General features: G+C 36.3%; 2 protein-coding genes across 3 annotated transcripts in view; one reads left to right on the top strand and one right to left on the bottom strand.

Moving 5' to 3' along the window:
- LOC127860129 (DNA polymerase epsilon catalytic subunit A-like) overlaps nucleotides 1-18,073 on the top strand; it is a 148,825-nt gene that overhangs the window by 8,547 nt on the left and 122,205 nt on the right. Inside the window, exons 3-9 of the mRNA XM_052397979.1 lie at nucleotides 2,677-2,757; nucleotides 6,583-6,720; nucleotides 7,710-7,852; nucleotides 8,103-8,171; nucleotides 8,735-8,867; nucleotides 9,650-9,868; nucleotides 10,317-10,402. Coding sequence (XP_052253939.1) covers nucleotides 2,677-2,757; nucleotides 6,583-6,720; nucleotides 7,710-7,852; nucleotides 8,103-8,171; nucleotides 8,735-8,867; nucleotides 9,650-9,868; nucleotides 10,317-10,402 — 869 coding nt within the window. The remainder of the gene's footprint in view (nucleotides 1-2,676; nucleotides 2,758-6,582; nucleotides 6,721-7,709; nucleotides 7,853-8,102; nucleotides 8,172-8,734; nucleotides 8,868-9,649; nucleotides 9,869-10,316; nucleotides 10,403-18,073) is intronic.
- The window catches only part of LOC127860121 (uncharacterized), a 252,862-nt gene that overhangs the window by 162,243 nt on the left and 72,546 nt on the right, over nucleotides 1-18,073 (bottom strand). The window lies entirely within an intron of this gene.

Raw genomic sequence — 18,073 nt, 5'->3', positions numbered from 1 at the left:
CGATTGACCATTTAGCCATGATTCTAAAGACATTTCACTACGTGTACAGTCCAGAGAATAATGCCAAGAAAAGCGCTCATTCAGGCTGGTCAGTGAAAACCATATGTACAAGTACAAATAATGGCAAGATGCCCACTAATGTGTGCTGTGGTCAGCATCCCATCATGATTAGAGTAATTAAGAAACAATTGTAGTTGATAAGAAGTTGGCTGGTATGCCCAAACTTCAATTCTGAGGTACCTTCTGCGTTTTTAGTATTTCACAGCTACACAGTGTTTTATTCACTACAAAATCCTGGAAGCACATGCAAAAATTGTTGGAAATCGAGATGTGTAGTCTGTTTAGTATAAGAGCGACTAATGACCAAAAATAATGATAAATATTTTGCGGACACTGAAAATTAATTACAATAGCTCAAGTTTCTTTTGTTTGTACAACTTACCTTACCTTACCATTTACTCGCCGCAAAATTATTGCACCTTTTTGCGTTTCAAAAACATTTCGCCGAAACATCGAAATAAAGCAACGATTCTTGCCGACAAACGATTACAAGTGTATGAAGACGATAATTCATCGTAATCACATTAATTGATCAATTAATATGGCAACATCACCCCCGTGGATTATCCCTAATCAATTTAAAATCAATAACACTTGACAAACAGTAGCAAACTTCACATATCACCCGCTCGCACGTGACTTCATTCGAGTTGAACACTGACTTGACGAATATCGTTCGCCGATTGGATAAGTTCGGAGGTTGGGAGAATCGGGGGCGGGGTTTACCTCAAATTACATGTCGCTCAATTGCGACACGCTCCGGGCAGCGACAGTGTTTAATGGAAATTGAATCAGACCTTGACATCGAGAAAACCGGATGTAAACAAATTCCGATGAAAGGGCGACTGGAAGTCGCTTTTTATCTACAATTTCTTAAATTTTAGGCGACGTTTGGCGTAGGGAAAGCGAATTTGTCGCTCACGTCGCCCCCTAGCGCGAGCCCTGAATGGGTTTGAGCGCATCGCACAGGAAGTGAGCAGTATACATAAATTTGAATGTTGCTATTGGTTTGTACAGGCTAAGGGCGTCACAGTACATTGATTTTGATTCATTATCAAAGCGAAGCCAATTGTTGTCAAGTTTCCATGACTCTTTGAATGTTCTAGTGTTTTGTGTTTTAATTTTTTTTTTTGTTATGACTCTTTTTCGTCCAACAACGCTTTAAGGTTAAAGACGCCATGTTAGCGACTTTAGAGACAAAGTGGTTACTTCCATTTTTATAGTAGTGTAGATGAAGGACTCTTCCTATGTGTTAAAAATTTGAAATGTTAATTAAAATTAAACCGCGCGTGTTTTTCACATTTTTATTTGATTAAAATACGCTGCTGTCAGTTAGCATAGTGTGCGAGTAAAACAAACAAATTAATTAATTATCATCTTTTCATTTCGATCGGAAATTGGCAGAAAGTTGTAACATCATCGACATAGAACTAATTATTTTATTATCACTTTTAAATTCAGATCAATAGACAGCTTGGAAATAATTAAAATATTGTCACGCTTCTTTTCATTTTTAATCTATAATAATACGACATTTGCGACCGGCCGCTATTTTGTTTGCAGACGACAATATTAACTGTGTATTCAAAGTGCACAGTGTCTGCGCATGAATGACCGAATATTACTCCATAGCTCCACCCATTTTTACATTTCATTTAACAACGTCATTTCATGTGTAAGCGAGCTCAATGTTGATTGGCCAGCTAGCATGCGCACTTCAATATCAATAAGGTCAAGCGATGTCTCGTATACACGTGCAGACCGGTTATTGTTCACTGTTCAAATTGCGAACATTTTCATTGAAACAAAGAGAAAAATATAGAAAACCAATCCAGGTTTAATTGGTGGCTGTTTTCAATGAAATTTTACGAGATTTTAGCATTTTCTTCATCAGATTTTTTTCCATGGACCAAAAAAATCGTTAGGGTCGGGGGCAAAAAATAGGGTCGGTCGGGTTCCCTGAACCAAGACTATTTTTTTTTTTGGCCTAACAGGGCTCAACATTAACCGAAAAACCAACTTGCCCTACCAGGCCAGTACTTCCAAATCTACTTGCAATGAACGTAAAGCAACTTGCCCAAACATTAAATATCACATCAACTGTAAACCTCATATTGTTTAATAAACCAAAATGATACACCACAAAACCTTTTTTACTTTTGAACATTAAACAAAATGATTACAGCAATTAAAGTCTAAATTAAATGCTCTTTGTTCTTTTTTGCACTTTTCCGGGCGGACAACTAGATTATAAAATAACTTGCCCAGACCCAACTTTTACTTGCCAGGGGCAATAGGACAACCATTAATGTTGAGCCCTGTATATTTATCATAAGACATTTTTTTTACTTTTGGAGTGGATTTTTTCTACAAAATGGGGGAAAAATATATACTCTTTTTTGAGGAAAATGGGGTCGAATATCGGCCCCGAAATTGCCTTAGAAAACGTCATATTTGGGGGAAATATTATATATTAAAAAAAAGATAACCACAATAACTTAACATATTAATTAATGCAAATTAATTGCACAAATTATTAATAAGAAACAGCCCTGTCTAAGCAGTTAAGCTGCAAAGGATTCTCATTTGTATTATTACTGCATGTTATGTTTGTAGGCGGATGTTATGGATGAAGACAAGCGCTTGGTCAGTGCAGTGGATTATTACTTCATTGAGGACGATGGTGGGAGGTTTAAGGTGAGTGCTTGACTTTGCTTTGAAACTACTGGTGTTCCTATGCAGAGTATGGTCATCATGGCATGAGGATAGTCCATCATTCTTATTCTGTTGACTTTTTATGTCCCGCACTATAGTAGTGGGGGACATATTGTTTTTGCCCTGTCTGTTGGGTCTGTCTGTTTGCGCCAACTTTAACATTTTGCAATAAATATCTATATTGAAGATAGCAACTTGATATTTGGCATGCATATGCATCTCATGGAGCTGCACATTTTGAGTGGTGAAAGGTCAAGGTCATCCTTCAAGGTCAGAGGTCAAATATATGTGGCCCAAATCGCTTATTTTATGATACTTTTGCAATATTGAATAAAGCAACTTGACATTTGGCATGCATGGGTATCTCATGGAGCTACACATTTTGAGTGGTGAAAGGTCAAGGTCATCCTTCACAATGTCAAGGTCATCCTTCAAAGTCAAACGTCATATAGGGGGACATTGTGTTTCACAAACGCATCTTGTTAAATTTCTATTCAATGTTGTGGAGGTGGGGCTTTAATACATTTGTCGAGAAAGGCTGTTTTTCACAACTTTGGGAAATTCATGATTCAAATTTCACATTTTCAAGAAGTTTGCGACTCAATTTTTCACATTTTTAATATGTTCACTTTTATAATTTTCACAATTTTAGAAAGTTCATTTTTGCACAAGTTTGAACAGTTTGGGACTCATTTTTTTACATAATTGGGGGCCAAGGCTGCTGTCTTGTTTTCTTAAACTTTCAAGGTTCATATGATAAAAATAAATTGTATGCATGACATAGACCAGCGAATTGCAGTGCCTTTCCACAGGCCATTTAACGATCCCTCACCGAGGTGCTTGAATTTCAAAATCAGAGTCCCCGGGGCGCTTGAAATTTTCAGATCAGTGTATTTTTCAGTAAAAGAAAGTTGAGATTGTCAAACAAAGTCATGGTTTCTCTATCAGTGTATCAATATTCCCTGTTTTAAAGAGCACACGGTACCTACTTTCACAAGTAATTGCCATAAACACCACATAGGGTAATGGATAATCCACTGATAAGAAAATCACATGACGAGCGTATCGATTATTCTAGCCATATTACACAGTCATTTAAATGCTGACAAGGATGTATCGGGTAACTTTTCAGTTGTCAAACTGTGATGTTTGTCATCCAATCGGTTACGCGAATGCATATGAGGGTAGTGTTTTTCCCAGGAGGGCAAAGGGGCATGGCGCATTACTTTAAAAAAGGGCATTTTAGCGCGCAGTTTAGGCAAAAAAGGGCAAAAACGTTCCGTGAATACCTGAATTAGGGAAAAAAATGTAATCGCATCAGAGGCAGTTGTGGAAAAAAATATTAACAAGCACATTTAATGGTATTAGATGTATTAACTGATTTATATTAATATATTTACCTTGCAATGTACATTTAAGTTCCATGCTGTTTCAATAAACTGTACAGCACGACAAACATAATAAAGCAATATATGCATATGAATCTGATTATACACAGATCCACTAACATTTAATGAAACCATGTTTGTCTTATCCCATTTTCTAACAATAATCTTGACAGATGTTTAAAATAACATTGCGAGTAAATTCATCGCTAACAATATGCAAACACTCGTTTCCGTGACATACATCCACTGAGTAGATTACAAATAAATAAATAATTTTGTTGCTATCTAAAACATTTTTATGCATTGTTGACTATCACAGACATTTCATTAATTCCTTCTTAATGTATAATCTCCATCGTTTATTCGATCGTTTACGACGTTATTTGCCATTTTTGCCAAGTCACAATTTAATTCTGTATAGTCCGCCATGTTGATAAAATGTCAAATGATGTAAGCGACAGGTGCGCATAGAAACGTTGAGTCTTATACGCGATTCGCATTTTGTTAAATTAGTATACGTCTCAGTAATTATTTCAATAATTAGATCTAATTATCTTAAAGACGAAAACGATAAAGAATAAATTTGTTTCTGATTTTAAATGAAATTATGCGTAAAAATATATGTTTTGATATAACTGAATAATGCATGCAGTGCACAATTGCCACGAGAATAACATCGAGTTTTTCATCAAAAGTCTCCGAAGTAATGATTTTATCGTTGAGGAGTACACGTTGCCGACGGAAAAGTGCGCTTGGTATAACATAGCCTTCCGCATTATCGATTGATACTGACACAAGGGTATTCAGGCATGACTAATTCACAGCTTTGGAGCAGTCAGTAAGACCTACCTATAAATCGAGCACTGTAATAGATTAAATCTGCTCAATTTATATAGTCGATTACACGTCTCTTGAGTAAATCAAGCTCAGTCAAAGCAATACAGACAATCAAGGAAGCTGATTTTGCGGACCAAGTTAGATCGTATGGCAATAAAGATGTTATCGATAAGGGCGCATGGCGAAATTTGCCTTTGAAAAAAAGGGCGCGTGGCGAAATTTGCCTTTGAAAAGGGCAGAGTGGCGATCCGGGAGGGCGGCGTGGCTTTTTGCCACGCTAAAATGGTCTTGGAAAAACACTAGAGGGCGGGTTAAATATCTACAATTATTTTTGATTGACGTCAGGGAACGAAGTAAGAGTTTATCACATCTTAATTAGCAAGGGCTTGTACCATTTACGTAATATAAAACCGGTGACTAGAACAGTACATTAAAGACGGTTTCGGGCATCATCATCACACCTTTTTACTGTAAACAAGTGTTACCTATGACTCATAATTAATATGATAAATTAATTGCAAGTGTCGAACAATTAATTACTTGTTGTGCAAATAACTCCCGGTAACAATTATGCGATAATAATTTAATTCCAGCACATGCATATTTCATCATGTCCATTTATAGAACTGATTCACCTCGTTTTTCTGACATTTATTCGACATGTAATGCGCTTTAACAAATTTTTGTTGAATTGATTACGCACACCTGTAAATGTTAGTATCGAAGACTGATGATGGCAGTCGGCCGTAATCCTGATGGACAACATGAATTTCATGCATAATTCCATCAAAACGTTTATTCGACTCGTAAAGTGTTTAAACAAATTATCGTTGAATTCATGACGCAACTATTAATATTTGTTGAAATCTCAAATGGGAATAATTAAATTTGTAATCAGAAACCCATTCCCGTAAGTCGATGTTAACGCGTTTTTAATCCGAAACACACTTCCGAATGTAAATGTTACCGCAACGTTAAAATATTCTTGCTTCAAATTAGCAGTGCAAATTTATTTTGTGTCTAACCTTTTTCTCAATTAAAAAGTTCACGAAAATTATGCATCGTGTACAACGTTGCGTCATTTGTCTAGAAAGCGTGCGTGTATTTAACAAGCACACAACACGTCAGGGGATTGACGCATGTTCAGAGGCAATATTTCATCTAATCTATAAATAGTCACTTACAATTTATTTGATACTATAGAAAAATGGCAAAGTTTGTTCGAGTCGAGATTTTACTATCTGTGCGGGAAAGTTTTAAAACAATATTAAAAATATATATATATATTAATGACTGGAGGATTTTCTTGAAGAGTCATAGCACACCAAATGACGTCTTTTGACGCTGTTTTTCTTTGAGTTATAATGCACCACAGAACGTGAATTGACACGTTAAATTAAAAAAAATCAACGTCTAGAGGGGCCACCCCTCCCGAAACCACCCCTATCAGCCCCGGGGCGCATGACATAAATCCTGTGGAAAGCATTGGAATTGTTATAATTTATCTTTTGAAGTGCTTGTGTATCAGAAGAAGAAAAATGTGTCTATATGCTATGAACAAATATGCACCGACTTATTGTAGGCCACCCTACCATACAAGCCCTACTTCTATGTCTTGTGCAAGAAAAGCACAGAGCGTGAGGTAGCCGCCTACTTGACAAAGAAGTTCTCTGGGAAGATTGCATCAGTGGAGACTGTAAACAAAGAAGACTTGGAGCTTGTATGTTTCCAAAAAAAAAAAAATGCATATGTTTTTATGTCCCCCACCACTATAGTGGGGGACATATTGTTTTTGCCCTGTCTGTTGGTTTGGTCAAACTTTAACATTTGCCATAAGTTTTGCATATTGAAGATAGCAACTTAACATTTGGCATGCATGTGTATCTCATGAAGCTGCACATTTTGAGTGGTGGAAGTTGACGGTCATCCTTCAAGGTAAAAAAAGTCAAAGCGGCGCAAAATGGGACATAGTGTTTCTGACAAACACATTTCTTGTTTTATCTTGGACTTGTTTTGTGCCTGTCAGCAAATTGTAAGTCATGAAATCTTTGTCTCCATGAAAGTCTCAAAATCATTACTGAAACCAGGGTCAAGTACCCTCATAACAATTGCCAGCCTAATTTTCAGTTTACTGGCCAGTTGAATATATATTGTTTCTAAAGTTTTTAACCAACCATGACGATCGATATTCAAGCATTTTTTATTGGACCACCCACATATTCACTTGCTTTGTCTAAGAGCTAGCAGATGTATGTGGAGACTGCTATCTTCCAAAAAATTATATGCAATATAGAAGTGCATTAATTTAATATTCTAAATGTCCAAAATTGTTTCTGGATGGCTCAACATTTTATTTTGACACAAAGGAAATTACAGAATATAATGTATTGATCTCTTCATTGCAATTATTAAATAAAAGCTTGTCCACGTCAAATTTTACTACTACAATGTTTTTATGTATGTCCTCATTTCCACCTCTGCAACTGTTGATTCCTCTTCATTTAAGTGCTGGAACCGAATTTTGAAGGCCTTTGCTAACAGTTTGGATCCAGATGAGACGCCACAGAACATGGCGTCTCCTCAGGATCCAAACTGTTTGCTAGTCTGATTGTATTCTTTGAAAAAAAAATCAAAGAAAATGCAAATTTATAAATTCAGCAGACAACAAATTTCCCAGCATGCAAATAGTTAAATAGTGCTTGTTTGTAGCCCAATCATTTGGTGGGGTTGAAGAGACAGTACCTGAAGCTGTCCTTCCTCAGTGTGGAGGACCTAACCAAAGTTAAGCGCGAGATTCAGCCAGCAGTGAGAAAGAACAAGGAGCGGGACAAGTCACATGAGATTTATACAAGGTTTGGGAGACCACTGTTGCAATTTGCAGTGAAATATAATTAATTTGGTGGACTTTTGGTGAACAAATTACAGACCTATTGATGTATCGCGATTCTAACAGACGGGTTAATAAACCATTATTTACTTAAGAAATAATAGAGAACTCTTCAGAGTACTCCCATTTTAAATACAATGCTATGCAATAAAGATGTTACAAAATAGCAACAATTTATCATGTGGAATACAGTGTCGGTTTGCCTTGTGTTTCAGTTATTATGATGATGATGATGTGACCAACAGGAAGATAGTAGACCAGATGGACAATATTGTGGACATCAGGTTGGATTGTAGGATAAGAAAATGAGATAACGCAACTGAGTCTAAAAATACTAATCCAGTGTTCTTCAGAAGCACCAGAAACCAGCGATTTCACCGGTTACATTCAATCTGGATATTTGCTTCTCTTCCCCAAAATATCAATTGAAATGGTGCAAATACAACTGTTTTATTGCTTAGATGCCGGCTAATGTGAAAATATAACTGGCTACTTATTATTTTTTTGGAGAACACTGCTAATCATTGTGACTTTCTCCAAAAATTTAAGTTTGTTGCGAAATTCCCACATGCAAGAGGCATTTGTTGCAAGGAAATGAAACCTTTGTGAGACTTATGAGCTTCCTGGGACTTCTAGTGTACAGTAGGGTTCATTTTTCCATTAATACATATGCTATGCATAAACTACAGGTATTGCCAAAGTTATTCTAGTTACTTAGTAATCTCTAGTGCTAATCAAAGTGTGTCCTCATTTAGATTATAAAAAACAACACAAAAACATTATATTTTTTTGCTGAAACTTGAATATTTATTCTGTTGTAAAGTTTTGATCTCTCTACTTTTTTAAGGGAGCATGATGTGCCGTACCATGTGCGCGTCTCCATAGACCTCAACTTGAATGTGGGTCATTGGTTCTCCATTCGGGGACAGGGAAGTCAACCACCAGAGATCAAACGCAGAGAGGACCTCGTGCATCGTCCTGTATGTTTATTTAATTTTGCATTTTCTTGCACGAATATTGTCATTTATATAGAAATGATGAGTGGGTACAGCAGTTTGGCCTCTCAGATTGACCCGTCATGCATGCAAATCAATTTTTTCAGAACATTTGGATAAAATCCAGAAGGCTCGGATCTATTAACATGGCATCAGAAATTGATGTATTGTCTTGTTAAATAATCCCTGATTATGTACAGCAATAACAGTTAAATTAAGCACAATTCTCAAAACCCTGTTATCTAGTGGAAGTAAACTTAAAAGGTTAAGGAATGGAACAGATTAAAAAAGTTTTCTTTTTTGCTTGGCTGATTTCGGAGAAAACTCTAGGTATTGTCATAGCCAGCTTATCATCAGGTGTCGTGCTAAAACCTTGACATTGGCTTTAAAATCAAAGTGCTTCCACCTACAACATTAAAAATTCATATGTAGCTGCACCTTGTTGAATTCTGCACGCCACACCCATTTTTGGGTATCTAGGTCAAAGGTCAAGGTCACTGTGACCTCTTAAAAAAATTCTGACAAGCTTTCATTTATTTAAAACTGAACCTGCAGCCCAGCGTTGGCACCCGCTATGTGGTGCTCTTGTTAAATATGGTAATAACGTAAGAATTTAGCTTTGCTTGTTGAAATTCCTAACTTTTATGACTGCAGATACAGAAGTATACCTCAGTTTTCCTTATTAAAATCTCTAAAACCTGGGTCTTCTTGGATTTTGAAATGTTTGAAAGAATAGCTTAGAAGTAGAGAAGTCCTATATGTTGAAGGATCCAGTTGTGCTGGCCTTTGACATTGAGACCACAAAGTTGCCACTGAAGTTTCCGGACTCCTCGGTTGACCAGATCATGATGATCTCCTACATGATTGACGGTCAGGGCTACCTCGTCACGAACAGAGAAATCATATCACAAGATATCGAGGACTTTGAGTACACTCCCCGCCCCGAGTTCCCGGGACCTTTTACCATCTTCAATGAACCTGATGAGGTGGGCTGTACATGTAATAATAACATGATTTGTATAACTGGGATTGTTTTATTTTGGAAATCTTGATTTTGGGGATCTTTTGCAGTTTCTGAGATCAATATATTTCTGGATAGTTTTTATTAGGGTATTGGGCTAATCGCAGATTAATTGAAACATGCTGCTGTAGAAAACTTACAAATAAGAAGACACTATATATTTTTAGGTGAAGTCTGGTATATTTTTAATCTAATGAAGTCCGTCATTGCTTATTTGGAGCATCCTTTTAAGGGTTAAGCTTATGCACTTGTTTTTTTTTTGCTACAGTTTATAATAATGATATTGCAGTCATGGCTCAGTACAAACCCCCTTGTACATTCCCCAGTTTGAATTGCAAAATGACCTGACCTTAGGACATGTTCATAGGTCAGTTGTATGATGTATATTAATAACGGCTTTTGTTTTCTTTCAGTTCACGATGCTTAAAAGGTTTTTTGACCATATCCTTGAAGTAAAACCACATATTTTTGGTACTTACAACGGAGACCTCTTTGACTGGTAAGATTGTGCTTGTGTTTCACTTGTAATGTCACTCAACATAGAACAAAGCCAAAAGAATTGTATCATCTCAGGTTTATTAATAAACGGGCAAAATACTATTGATTTCTGATGTATTGGCCTTTTGGATGGTATAAGTTGTTTTAGGTGTTGTTTTTATGCCCCCTTTCGAAGAAAAGGGGATATATAGTCAGGACTCGACATTAACGGTAGTCCGACTGTCCAGGAAAACTAAATTGTTAGTCTGGACAAGTAAATAAAGAATTTGCTAGTCCGACAGGACAAGTGGTCTTTATAATTTAATTACTGAGAAAAAATGCCTTTTAATTTTTAATCAATTATTTATGTGGAGTTACCACAAAAACTGTCGATTATATTTTGTTTACATTTATACGACAAAGCGCGAGATATTCTGATATTTTCAATTGATACTACACCGTACTCAGGACTATAGATAACCATTTCGTATCAACATGTTTTAAATAATTAAAAGGAAATTTGTGCACAAAAACTAAGAAAGATATTACAGATATTGACCTTATTGAGATAAGCGAGTATTGTTGCACACTTGAGGTTATGTTTTCATTTAATAAAACACGGAAACGTTTACATAAAAACAAATGCGAAGCTGTCAAACTTCGAATCGAAGGTACGATTGGTTTGTATAATTAAATTATATTACAAAATACCGAAATTTAAATTACATGTACAATAATTTGAAATAATGTTTAAAATGTATTTTTCTTTTAAAATCAGTCAGGTTTTATTCGATTTAAATATGACTTTCTTGTTATTGGATTTTTTCCGCTACACTGAATTCCATTTTCGATACAAAATGGCGGAAGAAAATGTTTTGTCAAGTTCGGGTTAACTTAAGATGTGGACACCTATTTCTGCTTAACAAACAATAATTTTGGCATTAAAAGAAAGATAAATCTTTCATCTCTTAGTTCTAAATTTTTTCGTACTCTGAGCGAGAAAAAAGTTAAGGGTTGGCGGTAAAAAATAGGGTCGGTCTGGTCAACGGCTCCAGGCATATTTTTATCTTTGGCCCTTCGTTTATTTATGTTAACATGCATTTTGAACGATAAAAGTCTTTATGATTTGATCATTTTGTATTATTTCATTATTTTGCAAAGTACTGAGCAGAATAAGATATAATAGTCGGGACAAGTGAAATTTTGGTCTACATGTCCGACCGGATAAGTGGCTTCAAAAGTTAATGTTGAGCCCTGATAGTTTTCGCTCTGTCTGTCTGTCAGTAGACTGTCCGTCAGTCTGTCACACTTTTCATGTCCGCTCTCTAATTCACATAGTTTTTATCCGATCTTTACGAAACTTGGTCAGGAGTTCAGGGTCTTCCCCAGGCCATTTAAGCGCCCCTTGCCGGGGCGCTTGAATTTCGAAATCAGAGTCCCCGGGGCGCTTAAAATTTTCCGATCAGTGTATTCTTCAGTAAAAGAAAGTGGAGATTGTCCAAAAAAATCAAGGTTTTCCTATCAGTGTATCAATATTCCCTGTTTTAAAAGAGCACTCGGTACCGACTTTCACAAGTAATCGCCATAAACACCACATGGGGTAATGGATAATCCACTGATAAGAGAATAGCATGACGCGCGTATCGATTATTCTAGCCACATTACACGGTCATTTAAATGCTGACAAGGATGTATCTGGTAACTTTCCAGTCGTCAAACTGTGAAGTTCATCGTCCAATCGGTTTCGCGAATGCTTATGAGGGCGGGGTTAACTATCGACCATTATTTTTGATTGACGTCGGGCATGAAGTAAGAGTTTATCGCAGCTTGATTAGCAAGTACTTGTACCATTTGAGTAATATAAAACCGGTAATTAGTACAGTACTGAACATTAAAGACGGTTTCGGGCATCATCATCACACCTTTTTACTGTAAACAAGTGTTACCTATGACTCATAATTAATACGAGAAATTAATTGCAAGTGGTAAACAATTAATTATTATAGCGGTTACAATTATGTGATAACAATTTATTTAATTCCAGTACATGTATATTTCAACATGTCCATTTATAGAACTGATTCACCTCGTTTTTCTGACATTTATTCGACACGTAATGCGCTTTAACAAATTTTCGTTGAATTAATTACGCACACTTGTAAATGTTTCGTCCGATAATCTATAGAAGACTGATGATGGCAACCGGCCGTGATCCTCGTGGACAACGTGAATTTCATGCATAATTCCGTCAAACCATTTATTCGACTCGTGAAGTGTGTAAACAAATTATCGTTGAATTTATAACGCAACGGTTAATATTTGTTGAAATCTCAAATGGGAATAATTAAATTTGTACTCCGAAACCCATTACCGTAAGTCGATGTTAACTTGTTTTAATCCGAAACACACTTCCGAATGTAAATGTTACCGCAACGTTAAATATTTTTGCTTCAAATTAGCAGTGCAAATTTATTTTGTGTCGAATCTTTTTCTCAATTAAAAAGAGCGCGAAAATTATGCAGCATGTACAACGTCGCGTCTATTGCATACAAATGGCGTGTATTGAGCGTTTTAACAAGAACACAACAGGTCAGGGGATTGACGCATATTCAGGGGCAATATTTCATCAAATCTATAAATAGTCACTTAAAAATGGCAAGGGTTGTGTTAAAGAAATAACTGAAAGCTTTTATCGTAAATATTTACCAGAAAGAGATTGATAAAAACGGAATAAACGGGATTATCGGGTAATAAATAGAAACTTGAAAAATAGTAAGTATACAGTAATAGAGTCGGATTGAAATGAATGGTTTGGGGAATCGTTCGAGTCGAGATTTTACTATCTGTGCTCAAAAAGTTAAAAAAAAATAAACAATATAAAAAAATATATTTTTAAATGACTGGGGGATTTTTTTGAAGAGTCATAGCGCACCAAATGACGTCTTTTGACGCTGTTTTTCTTTGAGTTATAACGCACCACAGAACGTGAATTGACACGTTAAATTAAAAAAAATATCAACGTTGGGAGGGGACACCCCTCCCGCACCCACCCCCGGGGCGCCTGAACAAATTCCTGGGGAAGGCACTGGAGTTGTATCTAGACAATACCAAGATCAAGTTTGAATATGGGTCATGCCAGCTCAAAAGCTAGGTCAAGGGGTCGAAAAAACTAATTTAAGGGAAGTAATAAGCTTTAAATGGACATAATTATCCGACCTGCCAAATTATATATTTTTGTTAAATAAATCAAAGCGGCACAATAGGCGGCATTGTGTTTCAGACAAACACATCATCATGGTAAAAGGTCAAGGTCATCCTTCAAGGTCTAAGGTCAAAAATACTAATCCAAGGGAAGTAATAAGCTTTAAAGGGAGATAATTATTCAATATTGAACATAGCAACTTGATATTGGGCATGCATGTGTATCTCATGGAGCTTAGCTGCACATTTTGAGTGGTGAATCTTCAGTGACCAAGGTTAGGATACCATCTTTAGACGGTGCCTAATTTCTAGTGAAATAGATAGATTACCAGGGGTGTCAATTTTCCGGATTATTCCGGAAATCCGGATTTGAGCCGTCCAGGGTTGATTTTGAGGTGAATGTAAATCCGATGAGTTTGTTTAAGGCGGGTGGGGGTAGGGACAAAATTCTTTTAGTGCGGGATCATTTCAGAACGAATATTGTTATAACATCGTCGGCATTCCGGACATTTGCGCTTGGTACCGATTTTATTTATTGATTTCTGATTGGTAAGCGGCTGGCACTGACATGAGCAGGCACTGGCAAAGTAAAGCACTGCAATATCATATTTTAAAACAATATGTTTATCAAATTATATATTGACTGCGTATTTGCTAGGTTACTGGTTACTGGTTTTCATTTTCTGCAGTCAAACGATATGCATATTTAATTACATTTGCAAATGATGTATCGCGACATGTTTTCGGACAGTCGTTTTCGGATACGCTTGTTTGTTAATTACATTTCGAAGTTCTTAATATCATTTGTTTAGAATGACAAATACACCTGCGGTGTTATGGATGGTTTGGTTTATAATTTTTCGCATTGTACTCACCAGACATTGCACCTACAGTACAGCAAAAGCGGCACAAACAAAATCTGCGGCTACACCACGGCCAGATTATTAGTACGCGGCGGCCGAATCGTGTGTTGACGCGGCGTATCGCCGTGGCACTCGGCATCGATCAGCGCATCGACGCTGAGTCTGTATTTACCTCGCGTACTTTCGCGGAGTATATCCGCCGCATACGTACGCGGCGGATCGAGTGAAAAGATATCCACCAACATGTACATACATGTATGTGTAGCGCACAGGTGGTTAGCGTGTGGCTATGATATTAATTAGTGAAAACATCATTTTGAATGATAAATAATCATATTATAACGAAAAATTAACTTTTCTGAAAAAAAAATATTTCACTATCAAATATATATATAACAAGGTATGCAACTCAAAATCACCCCAAAACGGGGTGCATCGCTTTGAACAGCCATATCTTCATCAATTGTGCAGCGATTTTCACGATCTCGGTCTTATTCAACGCAGAAATGAATTTCCTTTCTGGAAATGTATATGTCTTGCAATATTTTTACAAATGCTGGGTCAACTTTTAAGAAATAACACGATACACAACACGCATGACCCAGTTGACAGTGATCATGTATTCTTTATGAATGAAATCTCCAGTCGTAAAGACACACCTCCGCATTGGACCAATGAAATCACTCGTATGTTTAAAATGTCAGTTAGTTGAAATGTATGTAAACAAAGGTTTCAAACGGCGCTGGACAGTTAGTCTTGATGCAGAATGTAACGACAAGAACGGTAATAATGTTTTTTCATACGTTTTATTGAATTATGGTATCGAACTACATGAACTTTGTAGGGAAGTTGCCCTTTACTCCGTGAAGATTTCAGTCTTAAAGACAGCATGATCACTGTCAACTGGGTCATGCGTGTTGTGTATCGTGTTATTTCTTAAAAGTTGACCCAGCATTTGTTAAAATATTGCAAGACATATACATTTCCAGAAAGGAAATTCATTTCTGCGTTGAATAAGACCGAGATCGTGAAAATCGCTGCACAATTGATGAAGATATGGCTGTTCAAAGCGATGCACCCCGTTTTGGGCTGATTTTGAGTTGCATACCTTGTTATATATATATTTGATAGTGAAATAATTTTTTTTTCAGAAAAGTTAATTTTTCGTTATAATATGATTATTTATCATTCAAAATGATGTTTTCACTAATTAATACCATAGCCACACGCTAACCACCTGTGGTGTAGCGTCGAATTAATTACGCGCAACTGTTAATGTTTCGTTCGCTTATCATTATTAAATTTGTAATCCGAAACACACTTCCGAATTTTAATGCTAACGCGACCTTTGGCAAATTCTAGTGTCAAATAAACAGTGCTAAAATATCCTTTGTTTCATAAAAAGCGCGCGAAAATTATGCAGACATGTAGAACGTCGTTTGGAAAGTTTGGGTTTATTTTATGTTGTATAAATACATGAACATCACGTCAGGCGTAAATTGCGTGTTCAGTGGAAAAACGCCCAATTAGACTTTATTTCATCATCTCTATAAATAGAAATAAATGCCAAAATGTATTTGATACTAAAGGAAATATCGAGAATGTTTGTGTATCGTAAATATTTACCAGCATTTGCTTCAAAATTGGAATATACGAGATTATCGGTTAATTAGTAGCGATATTAACTGTATAATATGATCAAAATAGAACTTGTTTATATACGCATATTCAAACAATAGTTATAATAAGCTGATAATTAACAAAACAACAAATACGTCGTCCCCCTCTTGATTATCGATGTGGCTTCAAACTGCTAATTTTCTCAGCTTACATATAATAGCAAAATCAACATGCAATTAATTTATAAATCCATCATATGCTGGAGCCTTGGCCACTTGTATGTGCGAAAACATATTTACGCGACCTTGTTTATGTGTGAAATACATACACTATGGGCGGGAAACAAACTTAATTGGCCAGACACATTAACTATGCTTACATGTATATGCTAATACAATCCGCGCACAATAAATGTATTATGATTTTAATTATTATTATAATTGTTCTTTCAAAATTTGTTAACTACATGTAACTAATAATTTTTAAAAGATGTTTTATTTCATGATGCGCATCGACTCGGCATCATGTCGCGGATCGCGGCATGCCTCGGCGGACAGATGCGAAGTTTCGCGGCGAAATGCGACTTACTGACGCGGCTTCAACGACTGACACAGCATCGACTCGTTTCACCTTGCCGCCGCGGATCGCGAAATTCGTTTGTTCCGCTTTGGCTGTACTGTAAAAAGACTATAAAAAAGAACAATAAGCTAGGGCTCGGGGGGTTGGGCCCTCTCTTCCCTTTATCCTACGGCTTAATTTTCCGGATTTCAAATTTGGGCCAATTGACACCCCTGATTACATACATTAAAAGCTGCCTGTATTGTTAATTTCATGCAATATATAATAAAGGTATGAAAATGCTCTTATGGCCTCAATTGATTTTTAGCTCATCTATTTTTTGAAAAAAAATTATGAGCTATTGTCATCACCTTGGCGTCGGCGTTGGCGTTGGCGTCGGCGTCCGGTTAAGTTTTGCGTTTAGGTCCACTTTTCTCAGAAAGTATCAATGCTATTGCATTCAAACTTGGTACACTTACTTACTATCATGAGGGGACTGGGCAGGCAAAGTTAGATAACTCTGGCATGCATTTTGACAGAATTATGTGCCCTTTTTATACTTAAAAAATTGAAAATTTTGGTTAAGTTTTGCGTTTAGTTCCACTTTTCTCAGTAAGTATCAATGCTATTGCATTCAAACTTGGTACACTTACTTACTATCATGAGGGGACTGGGCAGGCAAAGTTAGATAACTCTGGCATGCATTTTGACAGAATTATGTGCCCTTTTTATACTTAGAAAATTGACAATTTTGGTTAAGTTTTGTGTTTAGGTCCATTTTATTCCTTAAGCATCAAAGCTATTGCTTTCATACTTGCAGCACTTACTAACTATCATAAGGGGACTGTGCAGGCAAAGTAATGTAACTCTGACTGGCATTTTGACAGAATTATGTGCCCTTTTGATACTTAGAAAATTGAAAATTTGATTAAGTTTTGTGTTTAGGTCCACTTTATTCCTACAGTATCAAAGCTATTGCTTTTATAATTGCAAGATTTATGAACTATCATAAGGGGACCGTGCAGGCAAAGTTATGTAACTCTGACTGGCATTTGGACGGAATTATGGGCCCTTTATACTTAGAAAATTGAAAATTTGGTTAAGATTTATGTTTTGGTCCACTTTACCCCTAAAGTATCATAGATATTGCTTTCATACTTGGAACACTCACAAACTATCATAAGGGTACAGTAAAAGGACAAGTTGCATAACTCTGGTTGTCATTGTTACGGAATTATGGCCCTTTTTTGACTTAGTAACTTTTAATATATGGTTAAATTTTGTGTTTCGATCCACTTTACTTCTTAAGTATCAAGGCTATTGCTTTCAAACTTCAAATACTTACATGCTATCATGAGGTTACTGTACCTGGCAACTTGAATTTTACTTTGACCTTTGAATGACCTTGACTCTCAAGGTCAAATTATTAAATTTTGCTAAAATTGCCATAA

Source organism: Dreissena polymorpha, chromosome 15 (genome assembly GCF_020536995.1).
Source record: "Dreissena polymorpha isolate Duluth1 chromosome 15, UMN_Dpol_1.0, whole genome shotgun sequence".
Classification (NCBI taxonomy): Eukaryota; Metazoa; Mollusca; class Bivalvia; order Myida; family Dreissenidae; genus Dreissena; species Dreissena polymorpha.
This window is presented reverse-complemented; position numbering and strand designations above follow the sequence as displayed.